We start from the raw sequence: 23,802 nt of genomic DNA, 5'->3' as shown, positions 1-23,802 counted from the left end.
CAGAATAAATTATCATTCAGAGGAGGCTTGCTATCCTCAGCAACTAGATTGTTACTTCAGGCAACTCAATTTACTACAAGGCATCGTAGTTCTGGTAAGTTAAATAGCATTCTCAAGGATGTCTTATATGATTAGGTATTCAATATGTGATTCCTATGGCAGCACTGCAAGTTTAGAAGCTCTTCAGGGTTACCCGTATTAGAAAACTGAGAATATAACACAAAAAGCTAAAAACATAACAGAGGCCCTAAACCAGCAAGACTTTAAATACCTTCTGAGGCCAATGACATTGCAGACTGAGTTTGCCATTATGAATTTCTGACACCCAAATAGCGACAGCTCACAAAGAAAAGGGTTAGTGTGAAAGTTGGCCCTGTTTCTGCAGCAGCATCACTGCTACACACTCTAGAAAGCCAAATATGCTGCTGGGGCAGTGCATGTGCTTTAATAGGAATGCAAAGTGGTGTGGGAAGAAGGGGAGAGAGCCAAGCAGCTGGCTTCAATTAATCATCAGCTCTTGTGGAGGCTGAGAGGATGACTCTGGGGCAGTGAAGACAATACTTCATAGGCTGAGGAGAGAGACTGGGAGGAGGTAGGTGGTGTGGGCAGGCTGTAATGGTGTGGGGAAACCTCAGGGTATGTTTATGAGGCACATTGGGGAGAGCAGTGGGGGAGCAGGGGAATAGCTCTGCAAACAGCATCAAGCCAGCAATTAGATAAATACAGTTATTGTGGTTTAGACTTCAGGAGAGTTGGGAGGGGGTGGGGGTTGATAACTGTAGTTGTTATAAGTGCTGTTATTTTGTGGGTTTTCTTTATCTTCCCATCTTCAAGTTCTCTTTTTTTTATTCTGTAGCTGATTCACCCTTGTTTGCTCTCAGGGGCTCTGCTAGCAGTGGGATAGCTGATGTAGCTGAACTCTTAACAGTTCCATGTGTGGGAGAAATACTGCAGCTGCTACTAAAAGCAGCATTTATGACTGTGCTTTTAAGTGTGGTTTTGGAAGCACAGGTAAAACTGTATCTGCGTAAGACTGTGCTTCCCATTCCTGTCCCTTTTGCATCCAAATGAGACCCCTACCTCAGAAAGAATATATCTTCTCTGTGTAAATAATACTGCACTTCCCTAAAGGCCTGTCTCTATCCTATGTAAATAAAATCGCAGCCCCTTCAGGCCTGCGAGTGCTAGGCATTAATGAGCCTGTAAAATTGTTTCTCCTCTCATTTGATTTGGCAGTGCAGATGCTTAAGTCTCTCAATGTGTTACTCAGAAAATTTGGAAAATGTAAAGTATGCCTGAGAGAAATGCCAAATCCCTTAACTCATGGGGGAAGCGTTCATATAACTTAGAGTGGAAAAAAGCGCTCTCAGTGATGTTTACTGTGTGCATTAAAACTTTCCAGTTGTTGAGAACTAGCTGTATCTGTACAAAAGCTGTCTGCTCATACTTAGAATCACTCAGACATGGTAGAAATTGTGAGTTTCTGCAAAGTCCCTGTGTGCAGGCCAGGCACAGCACATCTATATGCAACACCAAGCAAGACATGGCTTTTATTATAAAACTAGTAAAAATTTGTCACAGTCTATGCCAAAATGGAAGGGAAGATTTTCAAAAATCTTTGTTAAGGATGTCTTAACTGAAAATCAAACCCATGGCTGTATACCAGCACTGCCCACTGAGTTCAGCCGCAGCCATGCCAAGAGGAGATGGGATGGGTTGTTCTTACATGTGAGAAGAGTTAAATTGCTCAGTGCAGTGGTGGCTGAGGGTTGGTGGTGTCCCTTCTCCAAAGCCTTTGCACTCTGAGGGATGAGGGTTAGCTGGAAACATCACCCCCAGCTAGCAGAACAGCTGGCTTGTATCTGCTTTTTCCTTCAGGTAACTCCCTTCTGTCTCAGGATAGTGGTAACAGGGTGGTCATCCCCCACAGCTCGTGTGGGCACCAAGGGGATCTGCCTGCATGGTGCCACATTGCACTTCTCTGGTTCAAGGCCCTGCATGCTGAAGCAATGATGTTTAACAAGGGATTAACTATGGCAGTGCTCGGGCTTCTGGTCAATTTACTTGTCTGTGTTTTCAGTGTGAAATTTGCAAGTACTCGATTTCCTTACCCATTTTTGTATAAGCTTGAAAGAAAGTGATGCAAGTGTGAGCAATGAAAGACTGGAAGAGATCTCTCCCAGATTCTGCTCCAGACCTGAGCTCTGCTTCCACCAGCTAAGGGATAGAGAAGCACCTGCTTCTGGTATCTTTCACCGGGTGTCGTTGGGCAAGACCCCAGCGCAGATTTTGGGATTTCAGCTCCAAAGCATCTGGCTCCCTCTTGTGCTTCCCGTGTTTATGGCAAGAGAAGTTGCACGGGACGAAGTCCACGCGGTAGAACGCACTGGGGGAGATGGCCCTTGCTCATCTCATTGTGTCCAGTTGGAGAAGCAGATCACATCAGTAGCTGTTAGTTAAGACCTGAGCCGATATGGACCATCTCCGTATTCTGGTACCCCTGAGTGTGCAGGAAATACGAAGCTGTTCCAGGATCAAGCTAGGGACTAGGGTATTAAGAACTATACACATTACACACAGCCAGCTGCTTGTATCTTGATCAGGGATGAGTTGTGACTGTCAACCATAGCTTATGCCTTGGAGAAAATCCACCCTTCCTCTGCATGATTCAGTCGAAGTGACAGCACTGCCATCTGTACGTGCAACGCTCAGCATAAGACATGCTTCCTCCTTCACAGTGTCAGAAATTTACAGAGTATGGAGTTATTTCATCTGTACAAAGATACTAGAGCTTTGGGTTTTTTTCCAATATTTTATACAGCTTTTTTTTGGTAAAGTACTCTGTGTAGTAGCTCCTGATCCATACTATTCCTTTTACAAAGGTGATAGTAGTAACAAGAGGTGAAATTCACCTGAGAAATGGCTTTAATGTAATGCTCCAGCAGCAGTGGCTGCTGCCATTAGAGGTAGTACTTCTTAACTGAGTTACTTTTAGGAGGTTTCTTTAAAGGTCATTAATAGGTGTCAGGAGACAAAGGAAAGCTGTGTTAGCTGAAGCAGAAAAAAGACTTGCTTTCCAGCAGATGTTCTGCAATCCTCTGTAGCTAAGGAAAAAGTAAGTACAACCAGATTAGGTGCTGTTGATTCTGAATGGCTGTGCAGTTTTATTTTTCCTTGTGTGTTTTTTGTTCTTTTTTTGTTGAGTTTATTTGTTTAAATCGTAATTAAAATGAATATTTTTGTTATTCTCTTAGCCAAGTTGTATGGGCAGCCTGCTGCAGAAATCAGGGAAGATTCCCATCCTAACGGTAGGTGGAAAAGGTAACATATCTACATGTGATATTACTATGCTCTTAGTTTAAAAGAGAGGGATGGAAAAAGCCTTTTCATCAGGAACTGCAGCTGATTAAGGGGTAGAAACCCAAAAGACAATAAATTAGTTATTTTTTAATTAAATTGGATAGAAGCCACATATCCCATAAACAGCCACCAGCTGTTTAAATGCAAGCTAAATGCAAGGGAAGAAGTCACCACAGAAATGTGCAATGGAGAAGGAATTTCCCTCACTTGGCCATGCTCTACAGCTGCTTTTCCCTTGCACAAGATGTGCAACACAACAGGACTGTGTGTGTTTGTTTATGGGAAGCCTCCGAGAGCCAAACTGGAGCCAAGTGAGAGCCTCCGCTCCTCTGGATACACAGCCTGCTAAATTCATCTCCTCTCTCCTGGTGGCAGCATGTCCCCATCTGACCTCAGCTGGCTGCAGGTACTCTCACCCTGTGGTTGATGACCCCATCGCCCTGATGGCTGATGACTATTGTCTGTTTTCATCAAAAGTTTATGTGTCTGAGTATCCAGGGTGGCCAGATGAAGATTTAAGCCTAAAAGTTGTCTTAAAGAATGAGTTATTTGCTAGTAATGCTGTTTGGTTTTCCTACACATGGTTTTGTGTTTTTCTTTTCAAAATAAGACACTTGGCATTCAAAAGCAGCAAGTGCTTCTTCCTTAAGAAAATATCACAAGGGCATTACAATCTTTCAGAAGATGTGACAAGTCTTTTGTAGTCTGCTTTCTTAACAGATGCACAGAGAAAGTTTCAATGCAACTGTTGTGGTTGAAACCCAGCCATGCAGCTCATTCACTCACTCCCCCCCTTGCTCCCCCAACTCCCGGAGAGTTGGGGAAGAGAATCAAAAGAATGTAGCTCCCACAGGTTGAGATAAGAACAGTTTAATAACTGAGGTATGACACAAATCGCTACTGCTACTACCAATAATAATGATAAAGGAAATAACAAGGGAAGAGAATATGACACCTCACCACCCGCCAACTGATAACTCACCCCACCTGTGCCTGCCTGAGCACTGACCCATACCTCCTCCATCCCCCCAGAGCACTAGCCCTTCTGGGTAACTCTCCATTACATCCTGGGCATGACGTGCTATGGTATGGAATACCTCTTTGGCTAGTTTGGGTCAGATGTCCTGTCTCTGCTTCCTCCTGGCTTCCCTCCTCCCTGGCAGAGCAAGAGGCTCAGAAAGTCCTTGGATAGATCAAACATTTGAGCAGTAACTAAGAGCATTGGTGTTATCAGCTGTTTCCAGGCTGACAGTCAAAAACACAGCACTGCACCAGCTATCAAGAAGGAGAAAAAATGTCTGCTACTGCTGAACCCAGGACAGCAACTCAAAGGTGGCAGAGGCAGTTCTGATGACAACAATTAAACTTGCAGGAAGGGATTTTTTTCCTGATGGAACAACCTCCTTCCTGCAGGAATTGAATACTTTTTACATTGTATAATTAGATGTACAGGTACAATGGAGAGTAAAGGTGGCTTTGTCCTCCCTCTGCTTTGTGTCAGTGATGGTGAAAGGACTCCAGTCAATCATTCCTCCTACATCCACCTCCCCCATCCTTTCCAGTCAATCTGGGAGATTGCTTTTGCCTCCAGATTGTGTATTTTGCTGCTAAGGGATGTCAAATTTTCTCTCAAAGACTCAGCTCTTCAGGTGACAGAGAATGGTGTTTACCCCACTAACCATAGCAGGGTGCTCCCAGGAACTGGGCTCAGGTTCTGCTGCTATTTGTGACCTTTTCAAATTATTCTTTATTTTTTAGGCTGTGTCAGTAAGATTTGTGTCTTAAGTCAAAATTAGGCTTTGTATTTTTACAACATGAACTGTTATGTGAAGGGCAGCGAGCATTGGCGCAGCAATAAGGACAAATACATTGTTGAGGTCCCATGAGCAAATTCTGTCTTCAAATTAAAAGGCAAACCCAGTGCTGAGAATACAATGGCTTAGATCTAAGAATAACATCTGATATGGTTTCTCAGGTATTTTCCAATATACACAAATACAAAATTACTTTCCCAAGTGGAATTTAACAGATACAGCAATGCTTTTCTTGCCATAAAAATAACCAGGAGAATGAGAGCTGGCCAAGTCTCTTACCAGACATACTACTGATTTCTTTTGTTGTATTTAAGTATTCATGGTAATGACGAAATCAGACTTTTTTTTTGCTAAACATCTATTGTTTTCCATGATATCTACATTATAAAGGAAGGAACAAATACATGCTTCGTTTGCGATGTTATTCTGCTAAAATGCTGTTTATATTTTTACTGCAAATATTTGTTTATCCTGGTAGATTACAGCTTTTTTTTTGTTACAGAAAGCAGGTTCCTCTGTGGGCTTAAATTTTATAGTAACTCAGTCCCTGGCCATACATGCCACAGCCTTTCTATTATCTCTAGTAAAGACCCTGTCCTGCCTTGTCCTTGCGTAAGTACAAGGAACCATCAAAGGTAACAAAGTTGGGGTGTTTGTGGTCGATGCCACTGCAAATATGACACGCAAAAGTAGCCCCAGAAAGCCTGGAGCATGACAATAGCTACTATTTGCTAATTCACCCTGAATCCAGTCCCTATTTACTAGGCACTCCATAGAAATCAAAAACAAAACCACAAAAAAAAAACCAAACCATCAATGCAAAGCTCTTTTTGTCTAAAGAAATTACATCCTTAGTATGAGACCAGAGACGCCAGATGGGAGAGCACTTGGAAACAATGAGTCAATTCTGGCTGGGTGCAAGAGAAAGACCCCAGCAGTCAGCAGCCGAGCACTGCCAAGGATGCAGTGGCAAAGGGGTACTTGACAAGTGGATCTGAAGAGGAGCTGTTGCAGCTAAACCAGGATTCAACAATAAAATTGTATTCATCTGTGATGTTTTCAGGATTGTGAGACACTAAGATTCTGACTGAAAATTGCTCAGTAAAAATGGCTTGCTTGCTAGGCAACAAGACCTGAATGACACCTGTGCCCATGCTGCAAACTATTATGTTGTCCAACTTGACTCAAAAAGTGACACTCTGCCAGTAGTTATCAGTCAGGATTCAAACTAATACCAATGCCACTGTTTTACCAGTCCAGCCCTAAACATTTATAGTAGTGAATAGGAAGTACTAATGCTGTGAATCAGAAAAAGAGAACAGAAGGCTCAAGAGAGACCTTATCACCATGTTCCAGTACAGGGTGGCTACAAAGAAGATGGAGGCTCCCTTTCAACAATGAGCCACATGGAAAAGATGAGGGGCAATAGGCACACAGTACTTCTGGGGAAGATTCTGGAAAAAAAAATCCATGTTATTCCTCTTATGAAAATAAATGTACTTATTTTTTACTGTCAAGAACTTCAATATGATCTTCTAAGGTCTTTCTCAAGACATGACAAGCCTGTATATTTAATAAGCATTTCACCCCCTCAAGCGTCAAAGCTGTAGCTTCTTCTTGCACCCCAATGACAAGAACTTCCTTTTGCAGATAAATTCAACAGAAAAAGGCCACCACTCCTGTTTTCGGTGGTCATCTCCCCATGCAGAGAAATATAACTCAGCTTCAGTGCAGTATTTTGTATTAGGTTGGCTTTCCCAGCTTTGTCAGTCAGACTTCTTATGCTAATAAGAACTCTTACAAAAAATTGTCTTTTCTCATCCTGTGCTCTCTGATGCCAAGAGAATAAATGTGCATACACCCAGAACACATCTAACAAAGGAAAAAGGAGCTGTATCTGGACAGAAGAGGCCTAGCTTCTTCAGTCTCTTAAGCTCACAAGAGATAGAGAAATAATTTACTTCCTGTTCCAAACTTAACTGGGAGGAACAGGCTTGTTCACCCTCAGACACAGACTGCCCAATCTGTGAGTGGGAGCAATGTGACAGATCCGCAGTGACACAAACGTGCACAGGTACAGTCTGTATAAATACAACATGTAAGCAACATAAGCACTAACTTTCTACCTGCTGCGAAACAGGCTCTGAATCTCATTGCTCACTTTCTTTGTAAACTCAAAAATCTCAGACGGATTTCCTATAACATCAATGTGAGTATCATAAAAGCTGATCAAAACACGAGGGTAATGGGGTTTCACGCTTTCACACGCCCTCCTATATCTCTGCTTTTCATCTCTGGTGTGTTCCTTGAAGTCAATCCTCTCCTTACGTAGAGTTTTATGGAGTTTTATAGACCAATTTTCAATTTTCTTTTTGACTCGTAATGCCTGTCCACCGTCAGACCTACTTCCAGCATTCTCAATATATAGTGTAGTTACATCACCATCAGTGATGTCAGAAATCACAGTGTCATCATTTACTATGAATGTCCTGGGAAAAAAGGATTTCATGTAGTGATATATATCTGTGTCAAGAACAACCACCTGTTTTTCCACACCATGAACAAAACTGCTCATCTCTGTGGTAAGTCCATGATGCTGTTGCCTCCTTCTTGGTCTCTGGTGGGACATACCTTTTTCTCTTTTGTCCTTCCCTGAAATGGATTTTGCTTTTAATAAGAGAAAGTCTCTTAGCAATTTGATATCTGGAAATGATCCCTGAAGAGAAATATGCCCATCGGATTGCAAAGGACCAAAGCTCAAATCTGTACTCTCTTTCATTTCTTGTATCAGATCTTCTATAATGAATTGTTCTTTGAAAATAGACATATCGAGGACACATGTGACAGAGCTGAAGACCTAGAATTTTGAATTGGAGAAGTTAAGTAACGGTTAAGATAGCAATGGAAGTACAACTAGATAAATTATGAAAGAGCTTACATTTTCAGAGAAGCGGGTTACTTTCAGCGGATAGTATCTGGAGAACCTCTTGTCCTCTAGTCGATGTTCATCCTTTTTAAGAACACTCTCTACAACTGAAGAGAAAGCCAGATTCATCCAGTAAGATTATGCATTAATGCAGGTCTGATGGCAGAAAACTTCACAGGTATTTTTCTCTTGATGCTTTCCCTCACAATGTTGCAAACATACATACAGGCAATTCAATATTCTTGCCTCATACTTTATCATTAGTCCGTATTGTTCAGAGAGAGAGGTAGAAGCCTGTCTTCTTAGAACATTAATTGGCAGAGATTTATTCTCAAATGCCTGACTACAAAAATCCTACCTGTTACGCATGGTATAAATTTATTTCTAAAAGCAAACATAACAAACACTTTGCAGGAAGCCTGTTTAGAGGGAAAAAAAAAGGAAGAAAAGAAAAAAGAGAGAAAGAATTAAAGAATTAACTCTATCCCAGTCAAAACTAGGACAGCCATGACTCTAAAGAAGAGAAATACAATCCTAAAACTTTGGCTGACAGAAATAGAGGTGTTAGTCTCTCAGTTCTATAAAATCCTAGTACCAGCAAACAATTTAAAATAATTTCCTTTAGGATTAACATTCTAGGGCTAATTATTTAGGGAGCACCTGTATTTTCTATAATACATTCATCTAACTACCTTTTTGATCTTCAAAAGTTACATAGGCAACTCCTTTTTTGTCTGTGGGATACATTACGTCCTCCACATCTCCACCATTGTTCTTCGACATTTGGAAATGAATTGTCAGTATGTCGATCATGACATCATTGTGCAGAAGGCCATCTGGAACACCACTGATGACAACTGTCCTTGCTGATTTAGCAGCTTGTCCTGTTGCCTGCACACAAGAGACATGGCCCACCATAAATGCAAGGAGTCCCAGCACCTCCCACAGAGGTTACCCAGATTTACACCCATTGCTGAAGGGACTCCCCTTCCCTTTGCATAGGCAACCTGTTCATTTACCGGGCAATTCAGAAGACTGATGAATCAGATTTCAGTGGATACCAGCCTCCCTTACGCACCTTTACAGTTCTGCACAGTACAAAGTCGCCTGACTCTTAATTGTAATTTATGCCTTCTCAGTATCTTCTTAAAGCAGTAAAAATTAGAACTAAATTTAACAGTTTTTCAAATGAAAGGTCCAGTGTAACACTGACAAGGTAATTTCTTTTTGATTCTACCATTCAAAATCTGAAGAGAATGAAAAATTTTAACTGCACTTAGTGTTCAGTAAGGATTGTCTTTTCAGAGTGGAAGGGTCAGATTCAGACTGTACTTACTTGTTAAATCTAGGATTGTGTTCTGACTCATCTCTCTCCATTTATTAAACGGATAACATTGTTAAATCGGAAGAACATAATCCCAATCATCTGAGACTCGCAGTGCGTAAAACAACTAACACCACACATGATTTTCATTAGAGCCAAACCTCCTAATGCTGCAGACATGAAACCCATCCTAAGTAGGATTTGCATTCATGTCTTGTTAAGAAAAGCATATTTTCTTTCCATTCTCATTACACAGACATAAACAGTAATACTTCACTGGGAATATCATGGCACAATTCCTGTAAATAGTGGAACACTGAGTAAATTTTGTAACAGTTCATTGACTTTTTGGAAGAAAGAAAATAATTTAGTATATCTGCATGGCAGCATTCACAGGAATGAACTGTCAGTAACTTCAAAGTGACTGTACTCATGGTCAGCCACTCCCGCTAAATTCCTTAGACTTCTCTTACAAAGCTTCTTCTGGACCCTGAGCTGCATAAAATATTAGAGCCAGCACAGCAATTACAAAGCCTGCAGAATGTGCTGCCAGGGGCGAATGCTCCATTGACATGCGTCAAAAGCTTTGTGGACCACCACCACAGTGTTTCTGAGGAGACAGACTCAATGAGACTGTGCAACCAGGGGAGCTTTTAATTCATAAAGACATGGGGCCTTTTTTTGTTGCCATCAAACTTAAAGAGCCAGAAGCTTTAATTATATTAGGCAATTATTTTGGTGGTAATGTTCGTGTGAAAGCAAGTTTCTGCACTAATGAGACAACATGAAGAGAATACAAACAGGGTGCTCCCAAGATTGATGGAGCTATAGGCAGGATTTTCTCACGCCTCACACAGCCGATGCAGCCTAAGCATGAGTGGGAGCACTCAGCTGCCAGACAGCATCTTGCACCTTGCCAGCTGGTATTTTGGAGCAGCACTCATGCCTACTATTGGGGTTAGGAAAAAAAAATCCACATGAACACACAGTTCGTTTGTGCTGAATCACTTCCAAGACAAGTCTGTATGCAGTGGCTGCTGCTAGATAGAGCTGCACAGCTGTGGGGGGTGCCTCAGGGACACAGGCAGGCGGGTAAGGGAGAGGAGCCCTGCAGTGCTGGTCACTGGTGACCACAGTGCCTTGTGCATGGCCAGTTCTTCCCTGTGACGGTAGTGAGGTGCTGGCAAAGGCTGCCCAGAGTAGCTGTGGCTGCCCCATCCCTGGCAGTGTTCAAAGCCAGCTTAGACAGGGCTTTGAACAACCTGGTCTAGTGTCCCTGCCTGTGGCAAGGGGTTTGGAACTGGATGATTTTTAAGGTCCTTTCCAACCCAAACCATTCTGTGATTCTATGATTTGCTATTTCTTGGCATATCTGCTATACATATCAACACTGACAAGAGATCATATGAAGACTTACCTATAGACCTCATAGGTTCTCACTGTTATTAAAAAACATAAATAGTAATACTAGTGACAGGGAAATCGGACCTGATGCTACCATTAAATAACTTGAGGGTCAGGGCACCAGGCCATGGCAGACAAGACATTTCTTCCTGTGTGGGAACCGAGCGAGGGACAGACACGGTTCACTCGTCTCCCCCATGCTGCCATTACTTTTAACCCTCTGAGGCTTTCCACAAGCGGAGCAGGAGAAGGCTGCTCTCTGCGCCCTGGCTGGCGGGGGGGTGCGGAGGGATGCGGTGACTGGAGCGGGCCAGCGGGAAGGCTCGCGCTCTCCCCATTGCCCATCCCCGAAGCCTCCCGGCGCTCCGCAGCCCTTGCTCCCGGAGGGACACTGCCTCCGGCGGCCCCGGCCCCTGCCCCGGCCCGGACCATGACGTTCCCCTAGCGGCCTGCTAGCACCCCTCCCGCCGCCAGTCCGGCACTTGCCATGGTTGTCCCTCCGCCGAGCTGGGGCTTCCGCTGGTGTCCGGGGAGGCGGAGAGCGGCTGCCTCCTGAGCACCGCTCGCCCCGGCTCCTCCCGGGCACCGGGGTCTCGGCCTGCCCCGGCCTAGCCGAGAAATCGAAAGAGAAACTGCAGTCCCGAGTCCCAGAGCCGGCGGCGGGAGGGCCTCCCCCACGCCGCCTCCCGGCCGCCGCTGGAAAGCCCGTGCAGCAGCGGTGTCCCGATTCTCACCATTGCCGGCTGGAAGCCCCGGTATCCAGCGACGCTGCCTCACAAGGCAGCGCACCCTGGCCGGCCTGCGTATCTGCTCCTGCTGGTCCTTATCCCACTGCCTCCATGCTCCGTGCTGCGTCCCCGCACAGCGAGGCACGGCGACACAAAGCCGTTGTACACCTGGACCAGTACACCCACCGCGGCATCCAAACAGTCCCACACCAGGGCTGACCGGCTAACGCGAGAGACAGGCAGGTCTGGCTCATGGTGGAAGCTACAGCTATGAAGATATCAAGTGTTTGTATGTAGTACGAGTATAAAAAAGCCACAGTTCTTCAAACTTCCAAAGGTTAATTCACTCCAAGTAGGTAGAATGTGGAGACAGTGTTCTCACAGGAGAATGGATATTTGGTACGTGAACTCTGAATAACTCTGAAAGATACAGCAAGGCCGTGGGAGGCCCGAGGAAGCTTAAGCAAGCAAGATAAGAAGAAGCTGGAATTCACTGAGTGATGAGAACTGTGGACTTTTGGCAAGCTTTCTAGGTCAAGTTCTCACACCTGTGCTTAACCAATTATATGTTAGTCAGCAAGGGTCTTCAAGACAGGTATTCAATCATGATATGCCAAATTGCTGTAGGTGTGTGTAAGCAATAGTATATAAGGAGTTAATGCTTTGCAATAAATGGCTTCTTGTCTGATCATATTGATCTCTGACTGAGTCCATTCCACGGCAGTAGAAGAAAGGATATCGTCATTTCTAGAAACATCACCTAAATTCTGTACTCTTGTTTCTCATAATTAAAACCAGCCTTTTTGTGGCACCACCACTGCTTGGAAATTTAAACAGTGTAACTAATTCACCAGAGAGAAAAATAACACATTTACAAAGCCTGATTGCCTTAAAATGTTACTTAAAATCTCATCTTGATTTTATGTACTTAAAACGTGTAGCTTCTCATTACTCCCCCATAGTGTGATACCTTATGAGGATTTTAAACTTCTTCCTTTTTTAAGGATTTATTACTCAACATTTCTCAGTGAGGTACAGTTAAAATGCATGACATTTTTTACTTTCATCAGTTTCTTCTCCCTTTTCTTTTTAAGTCATCTGAACTTATTTTTAACATTTTTAAGGCTGTGATATGCAAAAGTATGCAATCTTCATGAATACTTCAGTACTACTATCATTTTTATTATTATTTCATAAATGTCAGATAATCAATCCATGATTTTGCATGCACTAAACAGTAAGAGGTGCTACAGCCACATGTATCTCATCTAACAGTAAACTCAAAATCGGCTGTGGTGCTAGCAGCCTTGGAGTTTCCCATATTCAACATATTTATTGCTTACTAATAATTTCTCTAGAATAATGATACCTAAGGTATGTTTGTAGTGCTCTTCGTGCACTATTTCTGTGCACTATGCTTTTCCTGCACACTAAAATGTCAAATACTTTGAAAATAAGATATTTCCAGTGTTAGACCCAGGCGACTTTGAAGTTTACATTATTGTTGCCAAACTGTTTCAGCCGCCAAGGGTAGCAAATCAAAACAGCAACAGTATTAAAAGAAAAACATTCCTCTTTGGAAAAGAAATCTTCCTCTGACTTCGCACTTTCATTTTATTTCAAAAATCTTTCAGAGTGAGAACTGAAAGGAAGAACTGGAAACAAAAGAAGGGGCTTTATACACTATAAAATTAACTTGCCCTAAACTCTATGTGCCTTTTTCCCTCTCACCTCCCTCGACACCCGCCTGCGCCAGTGGCCTGGCCAGATGCCGGCACCAAAGCACATATCACAGACACAATGTTCACTGCTTCCACAGCATTTTTGCAAAGCAATCTGGTTTTGATAAAGAATCATCTCAATTTTTAACTCTAAAGTAAGTTAAGCCATGACTAAAAATAAGGGAAGATTTAATTGCAGAAACAAATGTTAAAAACAAACAATAAACCAGGCTATTAACTTACAGAAGCTCAGCACAATTTGCATCAGATGCTAGGAGAAGGAACAGTGTTTCAGCAGCTAAAAGCAGTATTACTGATACAGCATTTCTTATAAAATCCAATTTATTGAGTGAATCTGTGATCATTTTACACTTTCCACTTCCCTTTTTCTAGTTTAATTTTATCACTCATTTGGCAATGGAAATTTTATGTAATTACAAGGTAACTGTTTTCAGGTATTTGAGTTACGGTGGCACACAGCAATCTAAGCAGGACTGAAGTCCTGTTAGAGCTACTATCTGAAGCTATGGCACTTCAGAAAAGAAGTGCTGTGATCAAGCGTTTGATTGGGATTACATATGGCTTTTATAACCAATATGTAAGATTAAATAGATTTATCCCACTTTGGAGTATGGGAACTATCTCAAATTTGCAAGATACAAAATCTGCAAATTTACAGCACAAGTTTCAAGTGCTGTAAAGGCTTTTTCTATTACTTTGATGAGGAGACTCTAGAACACAAAGCAGTAAGTTTTACTGAATTTCTATGCCAAGTCTGTGCTGTTACACAAATCAGGAGAGCAGGTACTTCCTTTTTTTTCAAATATACATATCAGAACATTAAAGCACAATGTCTGCATAATTTCCTATGCCCCTGATGAAACAAAGCAACAGAACTTCCTGAGTTCAATTACATTTTCCTATATGGCATTCTAAGTATCCTCCTCAAAACAAACCCATGTTACTCCTTTTGATGCATATTTGATTTTCTCTATTTCCCCACCATTATTACTAGGCTTTTGAAAATGGATTTTAATCATGTCCTGCACACTTTCCTCATCATCTTCCATCTCTTTAATTCCTTCCAACAGAATGGTCTTCTTAGAAATCCCACAATAGAGCTATTGAGGAAAGAAAAACAAACGTATTATATATCAGCTGTTGCATGCACATCCAAAGGAGCTGAGAGATACTGGAAATAAACATATCTGTGATCAGATATGGCTAGGATTTTTTATTACTGCATTTTAAGACTTTGAACAGCGGGTTATATTTCTGTCACTTAAAACAGCAGGAGGACTCTGGTGTGCTGCTGAGTTCAATAGGCAATGCACCTGCCTCCTTAACTGGTGTGCCCTACACTCCTTAGTGCACGCACACACTGGATTTGAAGATCTCTAGATTTGAAGATGACTCTAGACAGCATTGCTGAATAAAAATCCATGCCAATACATGATATACACCTGCAAAGAATTCTGTTGCATCTCCTAAACATGCACACCCTAGTCAGTGCTTTATAAAGGCCTGATTACACACAAAATACTGACACGATTAATACTAGACTTCTCGTATTTTATTTAAAATATCCTTGAATGAAAACCACATCACTACGAGGTATGGAGAATGCCAATTAGCAGTGTTAGAGTTTAGTGGTAAGAAAAGAATTGGACCCTAGCTTTTGTATCTGGAATATATTTGCATGCATAACTGAATTACCCACCACCAAAACAGGCCCAGGCAGAGTGCCTGCAGGCTTCCCAAACAACAAGCATCTCAGCAGGAAGCAGGCAAGACTGCACCATCCATCTGATGTCTCAGATCTACCCATCACCTGCTGTGTTCACTTAACCAACATAACTGCTGTCAGAGTAAGGTACTGCCCAGAGTAAAGAAAAAAAGCAAATTCTGCTGTCAAAACATTCTTAATCATTCTTGACAACACTCTCTGAGGTAGAAACATATTCCCAATTTCAAACACAAAGTATTATTTGTATTAGCTAAAAGCAGAAATCTGGCAATATGACAAAAACATGCAGAGTACTTGCAAGAACTTTTTTCTGCTGATTGGTATCATAATAGTGAATGGTTTTCTGTGTATTCTTCCTTTGCCTGTTGTGGATATTTTTTTCCAAAATATTTATGTAAATATTTTCCCTTCAGCAACAAAATACATCAGAGACATTAATTTTATATTTAAATATGCATCATACCTTCTTTGTCTTCAAAAGTAAGCAGCACCTGGTTTTCATCCAGTCTGAATGGGATTTTTGTAGTTACATCGAAAACACAGTGAGTATTCATGTCTTGATAATTATCCTTCGTCTCTTCCATGTGAGTGAACTTCATTTTCATTTCTGCTACCTCTTTATTAATCTACCATTTTAGAATGAAGATACAAAAAAAATAATTTCTGTAATTTACTGCAGAGCAGAAAAATGAATGGTAGTCTTCCCTTGAAATGCTACACATTCTTTATTTTTAAAGTTTAACAGTCAAGCAGATTGAAGTAATGGCTGATAAAACAGGTATTACTCTTCTAACTAAACCGACTAGTTGTACTTCTCTGTTCTTGAGATTTTTGTCAACTAGGTGGGATTTCTTTTTTTCCTTTGACTAACTTTCACTTAAAACTGACCTTACAGAATACAAATTTAATTGAAGTCCACAGGGATTTCCACCCACAGAAGTAGAATATTTTTTGGTATCTGAAATTTGAAAATGCAAGTATCAGAGTCACTCATGTTGCCATTTATTTTTGCCTAGTTGGATCACTGCCCTATAGCCATGGGAACTGCTAATATAGAGCCTTGCATGTTTCCATCTTAGTAAAACAGATAAGAATAACCAAGTCTTTCATAACTAGGATAGATTAAAACTGTTCAGGAAAATATTGTTTAGGAAAGGCTGCTTTGATATGCTTGAGGGAGTTTCAGATAACTCTTCTTTCCCCATTACGTAACCATTTCAAAACAAATCTCTGTATAGAAGAAACATACTGTTTGTGTCAAGATAAAATATGCAGAGCAACTAAATTATTCCTGCCCCCTATCTTCAAAACTAGCATCTTAAGCCTGGAAAAAGAGACACACTTCCTAAAGATAATTCTAACACTGAGTGTAGGCCCCTGTTTACACTGAATCTCCTTGTAGAGGAGCCTTGCCCTGTCCAATGACTGCATAGGAAATTTAGGAGGCTGGTCTTAACTGACTAAACTTAGAAATGAAATTCAGAAAGCTAAAGCTGTTATTGTAATGTTGTTATCATCAAAAAAGGTAACATTTGGCTGGAGTTTCACTCTCTGTATGAACAAAAAATTATCAGTTTTCATTGTACAGTAAGTTCTACAAAATATTTGGTTTTGTTCCAATTCAGAATTAAAACAGGTTTTTAAAAGCTGAAATTTCCACAAGAGAAGTTTCAGTTTCTGAACACCTTGAAATCTGCAGCAGTTTCATCAAAAGACACTTTGGATCCTGAATTTGAATCTATTTAGTATCACTAATATTTATCTGGCTGCAAATTGAATTATTTTTCATGTGAAGTAACATGCGAGAGACTGTAACGCAGTCAAGCTCAATATAGGCTAAAATTAGTTCTACATTTGACATATAATGGACTTATTCCCTTTCTTCCATCCTCTTGGCCAAGAAATATAACTTGAGAGTACCTGAAAATTACTAATGTTATGTGTATTTTTTATTCCAGTGTCTTCCATTGAATAATTTTCTGCTTGTCTTCATTCCTCTCATGTTTTCAGTATCCCACATACTCGTATTTGTTTCCATATCCTTAGCCTGCTTCACATTATCTTGCCAGGTGCAGTTAGAAGATAAAACTTCAAACTGTACTGTATACTGAAATCAATAGAGGTTCAAATGACAAGCAACTGGTCCCAACAGTCTAGAACTGACAAAATAAAAAAGCGCCCTTCCAAAAGACAAATTATGAAGTATTTCAAACTTTACCTGGCTATACCGTGAAAGCATTAAACTACATTCTGCAAGGTCTTCTTCGAGCTTTTCAATCTCTCTCTTCAGCTCAGCGTTTTCTTGGTTTAGTACATAAAGTTCTCTCTAAATCCCAGAAAGTATCAAATGCAAAATTAAACACAGAAAAGACAAAATTATATTTCAACAAAATCTGTAGACATTAAAAACTGTTTTAACTTTTCATTATTCTACATGACAGCCATGCAGAATACATTTTTGGCATAGCTTTATTATCTGCAAGGTAAATTTGCTCACCAATGAACAGTTTCAGTCAAAGCAAATTACAGTAAGAGGGTTTTTGAAAAGAGGTATTCATGTTTCCAAGCACATACAGTGTACCATAAACTGCACAGTGCTTTCCATAGTTATGTTAGTACCTTATATGTGCAAGGTCAGAGCATATGTCAACACACAAACATTTTTTTCTTGTACCACCTGTGATCTGAGGAAGTGTTACACACTTTTCTGAAGAGTTTAGCTGGTGATGACAGTTTCTGACATGCTGCTACTGTCCCTTCTTTATACTTCTTCAGTGAGAAAGGGAATACCTCTTCTACCTCATCTGCTACATACGGCCTCCACACCAGTCAGTCCTAAATGGGCATAAAGCCCATATAACTAAATCCACTATTTCCTGGACGGAGAACACAACAGAGTGAGAAGGAAACACAGCAGATGTAGTCAGCTCCAGCCATCCACGATCAGAAGGTGGCTCCTTTAAATTAAATAACCACTTGAAACAGAACAGTTTCCTTCAGCTGAAGATAAAGTAAAACAAAAACCAGATGGTGATAATGACTTCTCCTGGGTTTGAAATCCAAACAATTATGACTGGAGAAACAAAACCAACTTTCAGAAAATCTCATGCCAACCTGAATATTCTTAGCTTATTAATTATATTTTAATAACTTGTAATGTTGAAGCCATAATTTCTCATTGGTGATTTACAGGGCAAAGCAAGCTTCACTGAAACCACCTCTTTGACAGCCCGTGGAAACTCACCCTATTACCGTACCAAAGACTGTACATGGCACATTGAGGCAATGAACCAATCAGTTATTTCTAGAGCCAATGAATCTTGAAGAGCCCTCTTCAAACAGGTTCTGGCTTTTGCCCAGCTCACTGTCATTTAAGAAATGCTAATCCCCTGGGCACTGAGCCTTCTGGGAGCTGACAAAGATGTGGAATCAACCCATTCAATTTTACCTGCATCACGCAAAACTGAAACTCATTTTTGAAGACTGGTTTTGTCAATCTTCATCTCCTATACAAAATATGTCTCAGTTTTGCCTTACCTCTTCCGACCTTGCCATAAGACTTATTTTATCGCATTTGTTCTTCATCTGTCACCGAAAAACTATATTTAGAACATTCTAGTCAACTTGCAAACCAGTAAAGCAGTTTAAACTGAAAAGGAAGTATTACTTCTATTTTCTCTAATGAAGACCTCCTTCATAACTCCCCAAATATAAACAGCTATGAGTAAGCCTTCTCCATACCTCATGGGTGTCCCTACACATAGTAGCTTCCTTATGCTGTTTCTCTTGTAAATTCTTTAGTTTTATCAGTCCATCCTGTGCTTCAGCATATTCTTCCATTGCACTTGAGTTATGGAGAAGAAGGTCAGTTTTTGCTTTCTCAGCTTCTTCAACTCTTTTCTGGATAGTAAAAAGAAAAAGATTTTTAATTTTTTCTTTTTTTCTACAGGAACAAACAAAACCTAAAGTAAGCCCTTTACCTATCATATATAAGTGTATTTTTATATAACAGTTTGGATACATATTTTCTTAGAGTTACAAGGGTAGCTACCAGTGAGATCAACACAAGCATGTCCCATTGAAGAATAGAGCACAAGTTAGACAAACATGTCATAATCAGGGGAAACTTGATTTGGTTTTAGAAGGATGAACTAAAGGACTTCCAAGTATCGTTCTGCTAATTTCCACAGTTCTCTGTGCTTGAACTTGCCTTCCATTTCTTCAGTTCTTCTTCAAGTCTTTCCAACTCATCTTTTGAGGAGTTGAAAGGGTCAGTGGGTGGTAACATAGTCTGGAGAAAAAAAAAAGGCACACACTGGTTTCCCCCTCCATTAGGCAATAACAGAAACACACAAAAAAATTCAGATGAGTGTTCAAAATTAAAAATAAATAAATAGAAGCCTGTGCTGTTGGATGAAGCATTTTGCCAAGGTAACTTCCAATGTATATCCATTAATAAAAGTCCAAGGTATTTTTCCTGTGTGCCTATTTGCTGTTTTTCTTACACTATGCAGATGAGATATGAGGTAAGTCGAACATTTTGAGGGACTTATTATATTTTGTAATTAAATCTTCCCATAATCTGCATGCCACAGGATAGCATATACCACACCATTTAAAAAAACGCATCCAGACAGGTCAAATCACTGAACTATTTTAATGGCTGGATAGGATAAACATCTAAGAAAATAAATCCTGGTGAATAATCATTATTTGCTAAGTATCTAACTGAAAATATTCATGAGCTAATATTTTGATAAATAATAAAAGCTAGTTGTCTCTATGTTCTTCCACAAGGAACTAAGCCCCTCAAACCCACAGATGTCTATCCATATGCTTTCTCAGCAGTTCCTCTAAGAGAACATATAAAGAACAGACAGGCCTAATGAGAAAAAATTTCAAACCGGGATGCTTCCAAGCTCAGGGAGATTGGACAATAAAAGGTAACATTAAGCAGAAGGAAGGTGATAAAAGAAGCATTTCAATTTTAAGTACTTCAGGGCAGAAGTTCACAAGCACAGGAAAACTACAACTGGATAAAGACCAAGAAGAGAGAAAATCTCTTCTGTTCTGTTTTGTTTCTATGGCTGCAATATTCTGCAGAAAAGAAAAAAAAATCCAGAGACCTGTTGAAACAATCCCTCCCTTTCACTTAAGATTACATAAAACTTGAACATGAACCATGAAATTTAGGCATGGAAAAGGTCTAAATTAGATAATCTTGTCAATTCTCTTGGTAATGCTCGGTATTTCCTAAACACAATAAAACATTAAGTAATTTTTTCCACTACTTTGTCCAATTTCAAATGCCTATTGAGCAACAGGGAAATCCCCATCTGCGTATAACTTAAAACTGGGAAATAAAAATTCCTTTGCTCAAGGAATTAAGTGCAGGAAAGTAGAAGGATGTACGCCTGGAAGCTGATAAGTAAGGATGCCTGATTTTTACTGAAAAATGGTATAAGACAATAGTTTTCAGCCCCGAAGAAAGGGGGGGGGGGGGGGGGGGGGGGGGAAATAACAAAGAGAATGCAAGAAATCCCAGAGAAAACTCCACTGAAATTACTTGCCACACTGTGAGAGCCGAATTGAGGCATCAGGAAAAAGGAAATTCCCCTAAGAAACAGAGGCAGGTGAGTGAGGTAGGACAGGAAAATTCTACCAGAATCTCTAATGCAGGCACTTTGAAAGTGGACGCTCGATATGGACACAGGAGGTGGAATAAGAAATGTCTGAAGTGGAAGAAGGTGAGACAAGCAGAAGCACTGTCCTTGTGGTGCTAGCACAAACCTTCATTCAAAGATACTATTGTCAAATACAGATTTTTTCCCAGGCAACACATAAGGAAATACTTACAAAGCCATTATCTTTTAAAGATAGTGGGGGACTTGTAAAATCCATTGAAACCTGAGGGAACAGGAAAAAAAATACATCATAGTGTACATTGGCTTTTTCTTATTTTTCCCCCCAGTATAATGGAATACCAGAAAGGGACAACCAGAAGCTGTGTTGAGCCAAAAGAATTTTTAAATTTAAATATTTTTATCATTTTATAGGAAAAGACATATATGTTCGCTATCTGAAGCCTCCTGCTTTAAGTAGCATAAGAGGCGGAGATATGAGGAATTCCACATTGCACAACTTTTTTTTTCTGTGCTGAAACACGTATGTACCTTCACAGAATCACAGAATGGTTTTGGTTGGAAGGAACCTGAAAGATCACCCAGTTCCAAACCCCTGCCATGGACAGGGACACCTTCCACTAGACAGGCTGCTCCAAGCCTCTTCCAGCCTGGCCTTGAACATTCACAGGCTCGCGTACCAGTTTCACTTTAGGAAAGTGAAAGTAGCCTAACCGCAAAACACCTTCACCTGGCTTCTCCATAGGCTAGCCGCTCGGCAGCTAAGACACCTGTCTCGGCTGTGCCACCCCGCTTTGTCCTGCGGTCCGGGGGACCGAAAACGCCGCTCCCGGCCGCACTTGAAGCTCTCGCAGCCCAGCAGCCCTCGGCAGCCCCTCTTCCCCCCCCCCCCCCCGGGTGACACCATGGTGCGTGCCACGGCCACTCCCTCCGGCGGGGGGAGGCTGCGGGGAAGGCCTCACCAGCCCGAGCGCCTCCGCGAGCCCGAGGCTCGCTGCCTCGGGAGGGCGGACACCAGCGGGCGCCGGGAGGGAGGCGGGCGGGCGGGCGGCCTCCCCACGCCTGGCGGAGGACGGGAGCCGTTGCTCACACAACTTACAGCAGCCGCAAGGCCCAGCGGAGGCAGCCGGCAGCGCTGCGGAGCGCACTCCTCGCACAGCAGCCCGCAGCTCAGAGCAGGGACCCACAACAACCCCTCCCGTCCTCCGCCGAGGCACTCTCCTCTGCCTCACGCTTTCGTTTTCGGTTTCCCGTTAACGGAGGAGGGGCTGGAGGGTCCACCCCCAGGCGATGTCACACTGACGGGACGGCGGTGGGGTGCCCGGCCCCGGATCCCCGCGGGCAACGCCGCTCCTCTTCCTTGGAATACCCTGGCAGAGCGTGATGCCTTCCCTCACCGCCGCCAAAGCAGGGCCTGAATCTCTCCTGTTTAAGTCTTAACCCCTTGTCCTGTCACTACAGTGCCTGATGAAGAGTTCCTCCCCGGCATCCTCATAGGCCCCCTTCAGATACTGGAAGGCTGCTATGAGGTCTCCACGCAGCCTTCTCTTCTCCAGGCTGAACAGCCCCAACTTTCTCAGCCTGTCTTCATATGGGAGTTCTCCAGCCCCTGATCATTCTCGTGGCCCTCCTCTGGACTTGTTCCAACAGTTCCATATCCTTTTTATGTTGAGGACACCAGAACTGCACACAATACTCCAAGTGAGGTCTCACGAGAGCAGAGTAGAGGGGCAGGATCACCTCCTTTGACCTGCTGGTCACACTCCTTTTGATGCAGCCCAGAATACGGTTGGCTTTCTGAGCTGTGAGCGCACACTGAAGCTGGCTCATGTTCATTTTCTCATTGACCAACACCCCCAAGTCCTTCTCTGTAGGGCTGCTCTGAATCTCTTCTCTGCCCAATCTGTAGCTGTGCCTGGGGTTGCTCTGACCCAGGTGTAGGACCCTGAAAAGGGAGTAAGTACAGAAAAGGTACGGAGCGAGGGGCTGGAAAAGGCCACTCATGTCTGCGTCTTCAGGAGGTGTCGTGGTTTAAAACCCCAGTCTCCCTCTCACCACACACACACCCCCCACCTCCCCCCCTTCCCTGCTCATGGAGGGATGCGGAGGAGACCCGAAGGAATGCAACTACCATGGGTTGAGATAAGAGCAGTCCAATAACTAAAGGTATAACACAAATCACTAATGCTACCACTAATAAAAACAATGATAGAGGAAATAAACAAGGAGAGAGAATACAATACCACACGCCGAAACAAGCCTGACCCAGAAGAGAGCTAGCTCCAGCCCTTCCGGCCAACTCCCAGTTACCTCCCCGGACATGATGTGCTGTGGTATGGAATACCTCCTTGGCCAGCTTGGATCGGGTGTCCTGTCTCTGCTTCCTCCCGGCCTCTCCTCCTTCCCTGGCAAAGCATGAGACTTACAAAGTCCTTGGGCAAACCAAACATTTGGGCAGTAACTCAAAACATCGGTGCTATCAGCAACTGTTCCCAGCCTGAAAGTCAAAACACAGCACTGCACCAGCTACCAAGAAGGAGAAAAAATGACTGCTACTGCTGAACCCAGGAAGGAGGTCACAAAGGCTCCATGTTTCCATCACTGTCCTTTGGTTTTGCCTCCTTTTCATCCATGTCTTAACTTGGCTGGAAAATTCTGGTTTGGCCTGTGGGTTTTTTTCTGTGAAGTGACCAGTGCTTGGCATCCTCAATCTAATTCTGGTGAATTTGTTTAACTTATTTATTTGTTTGAATCCATATTCTCTGTGATTATGTGTTTGTATTTTAAGGATTAGGTCTTCCTTCTTTGCTGGGCAGTGACAAAAGGCATAAACCACTCCATGACAGAAGGACCCTTTGCTGATAGAGATGCTGCATTCAAAAAGTAATTTCTGGAAAAACTCTGGATAATCAAGTGGCATTGGTGGCCGTGTGGCCTTTTCCCTAGGGCAGCAGCAGCCCACCACGTCTTGGAGTGACCTGCCACCTTGGGTCAGGGGGGGCGGAGGTTCGGCCCGGGGCAGTGGGTGACAGCCATCTCTCATCAAGTAAAGGGCTCCATCTTCCTTCCTAGAGGAGCACAGTTGATTTATAAACCCTTCAGTATTTAGGTTCATAAAAATGATCCACAGTAGACA

General features: G+C 42.2%; 2 protein-coding genes across 2 annotated transcripts; both read right to left on the bottom strand.

Moving 5' to 3' along the window:
• Positions 1-5,232: 5,232 nt before the first annotated feature.
• On the bottom strand, positions 5,233-11,467 carry RBM43 (RNA binding motif protein 43). Its single transcript, XM_031053324.2, has 4 exons — positions 11,315-11,467; positions 8,793-8,991; positions 8,113-8,207; positions 5,233-8,031 (listed from the first exon to the last, which is right to left on the bottom strand). Exons 1-4 carry the CDS (start codon positions 11,315-11,317, stop codon positions 7,297-7,299), a joined length of 1,032 nt encoding a protein of 343 aa, XP_030909184.2. The 5' UTR covers positions 11,318-11,467; the 3' UTR covers positions 5,233-7,296.
• Positions 11,468-14,980: 3,513 nt separating this feature from the next.
• Positions 14,981-21,887, bottom strand: NMI (N-myc and STAT interactor). The gene is made up of 7 exons (XM_034062464.1): positions 21,766-21,887; positions 20,881-20,931; positions 19,235-19,315; positions 18,766-18,924; positions 17,243-17,350; positions 15,488-15,650; positions 14,981-15,386 (listed from the first exon to the last, which is right to left on the bottom strand). Exons 2-7 carry the CDS (start codon positions 20,923-20,925, stop codon positions 15,271-15,273), a joined length of 672 nt encoding a protein of 223 aa, XP_033918355.1. The 5' UTR covers positions 20,926-20,931; positions 21,766-21,887; the 3' UTR covers positions 14,981-15,270.
• Positions 21,888-23,802: the final 1,915 nt, after the last annotated feature.

Source organism: Melopsittacus undulatus, chromosome 4, assembly GCF_012275295.1.
Source record: "Melopsittacus undulatus isolate bMelUnd1 chromosome 4, bMelUnd1.mat.Z, whole genome shotgun sequence".
NCBI classification, from domain to species: domain Eukaryota; kingdom Metazoa; phylum Chordata; class Aves; order Psittaciformes; family Psittaculidae; genus Melopsittacus; species Melopsittacus undulatus.
Note: the sequence above shows the minus strand (reverse complement) of the source record. Positions and strands in the feature narration are given on the sequence as shown.

Bases quoted from the DNA above. Each gene is read 5' to 3' on its own strand.
- NMI (XM_034062464.1), bottom strand. From the start codon at position 20,925: ATGGATTTTACAAGTCCCCCACTATCTTTAAAAGATAATGGCTTT. The intron at 17,351-18,765 runs GTATGGAGAAGG...TCTGGGATTTAG, and splicing joins TGTGTAGGGACACCCATGAG to AGAGAACTTTATGTACTAAA. The intron at 15,387-15,487 runs GTATGATGCATA...TATCCACAACAG, and splicing joins TACTTTTGAAGACAAAGAAG to GCAAAGGAAGAATACACAGA.
- RBM43 (XM_031053324.2), bottom strand. The intron at 8,208-8,792 runs GTAGTTAGATGA...CTTTCTCTTCAG, and splicing joins AACTTTTGAAGATCAAAAAG to TTGTAGAGAGTGTTCTTAAA. The intron at 8,032-8,112 runs GTAAGCTCTTTC...TCAAAATTCTAG, and splicing joins TAACCCGCTTCTCTGAAAAT to GTCTTCAGCTCTGTCACATG.